Source organism: Phalangium opilio, unplaced genomic scaffold (genome assembly GCF_054372755.1).
Source record: "Phalangium opilio isolate 3A_F unplaced genomic scaffold, DU_Popi_V2 ptg000063l_1, whole genome shotgun sequence".
In the NCBI taxonomy this organism is placed as follows: Eukaryota; Metazoa; Arthropoda; class Arachnida; order Opiliones; family Phalangiidae; genus Phalangium; species Phalangium opilio.
The window spans coordinates 3,253,091-3,259,727 of record NW_028324180.1 but is presented as its reverse complement, the minus strand read 5'-3'; the positions used below and the strand labels follow the sequence as shown (position 1 = coordinate 3,259,727).

Sequence of the window (6,637 nt, the reverse complement as noted above, 5' to 3'; positions counted from 1 at the left end):
TAAATCACGCTGTAAATAAATAGAGATTATAGTTTCATGCTATAATGAAAAAATTGATTGAATCACTACAAGTCCCCCTTGATATTCAGATCATCCTCTCCCTTCCAGGGCAATACTAGCCTTGGGTAATAAATAGCCCGGAGAGGCTTATATGGTGCTGGTGAGGGTGGTGGGCTGGGCGCCTGTCGTCGGCGAGGCCCAAGACGCAGCGCGGGCGTCGTAGGTCCCTAGTCGGGAAGTACCCGGCGAGTCCGAATACTCGCAGGGTGAATAAAGTGTATCAACCCCATGGACATAGAATCTTTCTCTAAGCTAAATCTTGTCTAAAAAACTAAGTTTTTTAAAAAATGTATTTCTTACCTTGTTGAAGAGAGATCCATGCTTGATCGTCTTGTTGGCGGTGGTCCATCTGTGGTGCAATTCGAGAGAAAGTGGTACCTTTTGGGGTTTCAACCCCATCATTTTATACTTTTTACTAGGGTCTAGGCGTGTTCAAGATCAAACACGTGACTTCTAGGTAATTAGCATGTACAAGGGTAAAAATTTTCGCGGGCAAAATTATCAGAAACCTTGTCATTTGTTTAAAGATTTTCAGGTGTCTTTTTTTGGAGACATTTAGAAAAAAAAAACCCCAAGCAGTTCTTTGGTTGTCCGTACAAGAGTCTTTGGTTTAACAGTAGCCGAACTGGAAAGTACCAACTCCAATCGAGCGATGCCCTTAAAGTTCTCTACCAATTTTACCAATTGTTAGACGTTATTTGGATCGAATATATCGTCAAAGTTTTCCTAAAACGGGTCGAGACTAAAATTTCCGATACCGACGAATTCGCTGGCAAAGTTTATACGGAAAGTTGCGATACTAGGTTCGTTGAAAAATTTCACCTGGTTTAGATGCGCGAATTTAGCTAAGTTCATGTACATTCTAGCCATCGTAATGGCCACTGGGGTCTCCGCGAGAGTCACGAGGAGATTGTAGTAATAATTTCCGAATCCCCTTCACGCGCCGGTAGCGTAAGACGATGTAGGGGAGCCGCCCATTGACTCTAAGAGACCCTTGTAACTCGATACAAAAGTTTCGTTGATTTTGGAAAAGTCAAACGCGAAATGAAATATTCATTCCACGCACTTCTCTTCCTTGATGGGCAAATTGTTTTCCAAGAAGTAATTACTTTTTGCGACTGCCCGACGGTTATTGAGGCGAATAAAAAAGAAACGTTACGGGGATTTAAATCATCGGCGGCTATTCGTATTGATAAATTTCGGGCAAAAACATCACCGAAACGGTCAAAATCGCAAAGCGATATCACAATTTAGGCTCCTCTACCGTATCGATCGGAATACTTGCTTTGATTTTTGCGAAAGAACGTGGCTGAATCGATATTATCTTCGAACGTTCCATAGTGTCCCACACTATTTTTCTAAGGTTATTAATGAAACTCGTATATCCGGAAAATCTCGATATTTTTAAAGGGTGTCATAATGGAGAACGATAAACTGATCGCGATTAAGGAAACCATTTTAAAACTTTCGCAAAGTGACGCTACCATCCTCTTAGAAATTAAATAAAAAAAGGGGTCACTGTCTGGTTCTTTCGCTAAGGCCTAAAAAAACCAAGCAGAGGAGAAATAACGTCGGACGAAGTAAAATTAAAGGTAAGTAATTACCTCCACCTCGAACCCTATACGCGACTACTTCGCGAATTGAATATGAAATTCGACTAGATTCTAAGCTAAGAAAGCAATTTTGTAATAATATATGTGGCGCTGTTCTAACCATCGTCCCATCTTCGTTTTTAGGCAAAAATACATTTGCGTGGAAAATTCTATTTCTTAAAATCGTATAAATAGTATCGACTTAAAAATGGGCGTTACGATTAAAAGACTAAAACGAGGAAGTTTCATTATTTTTTTCCAGAGCGCGCGTGGGCTTTGTATATATAGGCGGCGTTGCTTGGAGGATCGAAGGCAGGGTGGTACTTGATAGTACCCGTGCGGCTTAACCTGGGTTAAAATTAGGTTACATTGTAGTAAAAGTGACTTTAAGTTGATTAAATTCAATTGAAGTAAAAGTATGAAGTTCCGAGAGAAGTGCGGACTTCTCTGAGGAGCCTTAATGCGCTATCGGAACGTAAATACGGATTTCTTAGTTAGAACCAGGGCTCTACATAAGGATGTTTTTTTTTAGTAACCAGCCTGACTAGTGAGCCCTCCTATCCCAATTTTTTTTTTAGTAGTCACTGACTAGTGGGGGAGAAATTGGGGGTATAAAAACAAGATGGGAAGGTAATGCATATATTTGCTTTACCACTAAAGCACAGAAAACAGTAACGTGACACGTCTGAATAAAAGTAGGATTTTATTAATACCAGTATGAGTAAATGACTAAAGGGTCTATCTTGGCACCTTATATCACAAATCTTAAGATACTTTGACTATTTAACACATTTCATTTAACAAATCATCCAATGAAGTATTGAGATCATCTGAATCGGTAGAACTCTTACGAGGTAAAGGGTCAGAAAGTGGACTCGCTGAACTGTTGCTTGAAGTATTGGCCTTATTGGGTCGCCTTTTGCAAGCATCAAACCACAAATTTAATGCTGGGCAAGGGTCAAAGTCTGTTACAGAAACCTTTTTCATGTTGATTCGCATACTGTGACCTAGGTGGTCTAATTTAAGGCTTGATCGTGAAGAACTTTTGGTTTGATTTGAAACGCTAAAGCCTCTTTCAGCTTCAGCGGACGATGGTGTGACTAAAGTCAGAATTTCAAGAATCTGAGATATTATAGGGAAACGTTCTGGATACTCCTTGTTAATTTTTGCATACACTGTTGAGGGATTTCGTTTCAAATCAATTGGAAACTGATAGACGACGACATTTTTGTAAATCGACCATTCTAGTTGCAAATCATCAAAACTTGAACTTGGAAACCTTGGTTTGAAGACGTTCCATAGTTCACAACTAAAATTGTCAAGATATGGCTTGTCAGTAGGCCATGTTCTGATGTCAAAAATATGCGTAGATTTTATGGCATTATGGGCCTCCTCCGATACCCGTAAAAAACTTTTAAGCTGTAATTCATCTGCATACGCGCTTTTTTATCGCTACCACGCTGTAATATGTATACATTAAGGCTACATTTTCTGCAGCTCGAAAAACGCGAAAATTTCACAGCAATTCCAGAACTGCAAATTGTCTGCCGTTTCTACATTTTCTGTTTGTTAACTGTTAATTGTCTGTACTGGAAGAAATGTACAGCGCGATTCTGCAAACGCGATGCAAAAGTAAAAATAACAGCTGCTAGTTTAAAACTGTAATTTGACCACATTTATAGACATGTTACAGATCTGCAAAAGTGATGGAAAAGTAGAAATGCAACTGCTAGTTTAAAACTGCAACTTGACCACATTTATAGACATATTACAGGCCTGCAAATGAGATAGAAAAGTAGAACTCCACCTGCCAGTTTAAAACTGCAATTTGACAATATTTATTGACATGCTACAGGTCTGCAAAAGTGATCAAAAAGTAGAAATACCAGCTGCTAGTTTAAAACTGCAACTTGACCACATTTATAGACATGTTACAGGTCTGCAAAGGTGATGGAAAAGTAGAAATTCAGCTGCCAATTTAAAACTGCAACTTGACCAAATTTATAGACATGTTATAGGTCTGCAAAAGTAAAGGAAAAGTAGAAATCCAGCTGCTAGTTTAAAACTGTATTTTAACCACATTTATAGACATGTTACAGGTCTGCAAAAGTGATGGAAATGTAGAAATCCAGCTGCGAATTTAAAACTGCAACTTGACCATATTTATAGACATGTTACAGGTCTGCAAAAGTGATGGAAATGTAGAAATCCAGCTGCCAATTTAAACCTGTATTTTGACCATATTTATAGACATGTTACAGGTCTGCAAAGGTGATGAAAAAGTAGAAATTCAGCTGCCAATTTAGAACTGTAATTTGACCATTTTTATAGACATGTTACATTTCTGCAAACGTGATAGAAAAGTAGAAATCCTGCTGCTAATTTAAAACTGCAATTTGACCACATTTATAGACATGTTACAGGTCTGCAATAGTGATGGAAAAGTAGAAATGCAACTGCTAATTTAGAACTGTAATTTGACCATTTTTATAGACATGTTACAGGTCTGCAATAGTGATAGAAAAGTAGAAATCCAGCTGCTAATTTAAAACTGCAATTTGACCATATTTATAGATATGTTACAGGTCTGCCCAGGGCCGCACCTAGAGCAAATAGCGCCCGGGGCGAGAGAATATTTGGCGCCCCTAACGCATAGCAAAAATTGCCAAAATCAGAAAACCTTACAATTAAACTTTTTAGCACTCATTTATGAAAACTTTATTTATAAAAAACTTTTCTAGCCTTAACAGCTGCAAAATCGTTGATAATATCATCATAATCCAAGCTGTTGGAAATTTTATGTTCTATACTTAAAATAGCCATGTTTGAGAGCCTTTCTTGGCCTATTACGGATCTTAAGTAATTTTTAATAATTTTCAATTTACTGAATGAACGTTCACCTGACGCTACTGTCACAGGAATAGTTAAAAAAAATTCTTATGGCAATTTCCACGTTCGGGTATGCACTTACAATTCCTTTTTTGTGTAGTTCATTGAGCAAGTCCAAATGGGTAGTGCTAATTAGGTTTTCAATTAATAAAGGTGGTTGAAATTTTAAACTTTCTATCTCAGAGGCAATTTCTAAGGGGTCTATGTCTTCTTTATATTTTAATGCACAATTATTGGCACATTTTTTGAGATCGGTTACACCCATTTCCAAAAGTGACTGTCCACTTAAGAACTCGAACTCTTCCGAAATAAGGTGCAGCTTGGTGAAACGCCATTCAAGCTCTGAAAGAATTTTGTCCATTACACAGTTTGATTCTCGTCTGAATTTTTGTTCTTCAGTTATTAAATGCCCTTCATCAGCAGCTTTTTCTGAATCCATCCTCTTAACCTTCCGTTTTCTCATTTCTTTAAATTCAGGTACCAAATTCATTTCCTTGCAAGCTTCCTTAGCAAGTACTAATAGTTTTTCAATCTCTGAATCTTTTTCTCTAACGTGAAGAATAGAATCTCTAAGCCCTCTGACCATTTTTGAAGCAATATTTATCGAAATATTTGGGCTCTGAAGTGAAATATTAACTCTGTCTATTAAACATAATAATTTAACCCACAAACCCAAACTACAGATGAAGTCATAGTTAATAAGTTTTATAAAGCTTTGAGCTGTTGAAACAGTTTCGGAATTTTTTTTTGAATCAACCATCTCTTTCAATACAGACAAGACACCAGGAAGTTGTTGATGAAGTGATTCTACGGCTTGTCTTTTAGCTGATCATCTTGTGTCACTACTTGCTTTCAAACTGATTTTTAGCACCGATGTCAACAATCCCCACCTATCAGTTGAACTGGAGAAGAATACAAACAGTCTTTGTACAGTCCCAAAAAGTGTTATCATTTTAGGCGTAACGCTAGCTGCGTGGACACCGACAAGATTGAGAGAGTGAGCGGCACAAGGGACAAAGGTTGCTAATTCGTTTTTAGTCAAAATCCGTGCTTGTACACCTTTGTATATACCGGCCATATTTGATCCATTATCGTAGCATTGTCCTCTACAATCTCTTAGTTCCAGTAATTATTTTTTCTTAGAGTTTCTGTATGAAAACCAGGCAGTGTGGGCGATGTCTGGGTTGGCGCTGGTTGAGTGGGAGCTCGCTGTTGTATAGCTAATGAACATATATATTCGTAGATATTGAATTTCTGATCCATGGTATTTTAATATTTCGAATGTTGTTTATTTAATAAGAACTGCTACTTCATGGAGTAAATTTTTATAAGTTTATTTAAAGTTTAAAATTTTACAAATTTGGGAGCTTTCGGACCGCGGTCCTTCCTCAGCCAGTTTTAAAAATGAACTCATGAGTTAATTTAATGAATAAAAATATTATTAGTTTCCCCATATTACTCTAACCCATCGCTAAAAAAATCTATAAAAACAATAGTCGTAACCTCTTAAGAGCGGACAGTTGGCAGCCTGATGGCCAAACTGCCTACAAGCGTAGCACATTCGTGTGCCGGGTCTCCGACTTCCACCACCTCGCCTTCCCCCTCGACGGCCACGCGTTCCTTCAATGAAGTTCAATTTCATAAACAATGTAACCATTTTTAAATGTTTTCTCCTAATAAGATATTTCCAGAATGATACCAAATATCCCTCGCATTCAGCTTTATACGCTTTATGGGTATGGTGTTAAAAAACTTAGCCCTTTCGAGAACATTTTTTTTAGTAGTAGATTCATTGTTGTATAGATTAGACTATAGAGTATATGTGGACCGAGTAGCGTCAATGGGCCAAAAATGCTTTCAAAGTTATAATTTTTTTGGGAAAGGAAATGAGGAACGCATTATTTTGTATGGTGCCTCCAACTCAGATCCAGGACTCAATTATCTACTGGATATCGTTTATTCCACTTGTACACTAATATGTACTCATTGGCTTCTATCCTGTCATCTGTTCACGGCTTTGCACGCATTTTGCGCGGGTATGTGACGTGAATATTAATCTCATAAAACGAAAAGAACTCGTAGTCCAAGTAGCGACA

General features: G+C 37.7%; 1 protein-coding gene across 1 annotated transcript; it reads right to left on the bottom strand.

The window, feature by feature from the left end:
• Positions 1-2,435: 2,435 nt before the first annotated feature.
• On the bottom strand, positions 2,436-6,177 carry LOC149662747 (uncharacterized). Its single transcript, XM_089842295.1, has 3 exons — positions 6,045-6,177; positions 4,553-5,761; positions 2,436-3,000 (listed from the first exon to the last, which is right to left on the bottom strand). Exons 2-3 carry the CDS (start codon positions 5,299-5,301, stop codon positions 2,436-2,438), a joined length of 1,314 nt encoding a protein of 437 aa, XP_089698421.1. The 5' UTR covers positions 5,302-5,761; positions 6,045-6,177.
• Between the last annotated feature and the right edge of the window lie 460 nt (positions 6,178-6,637).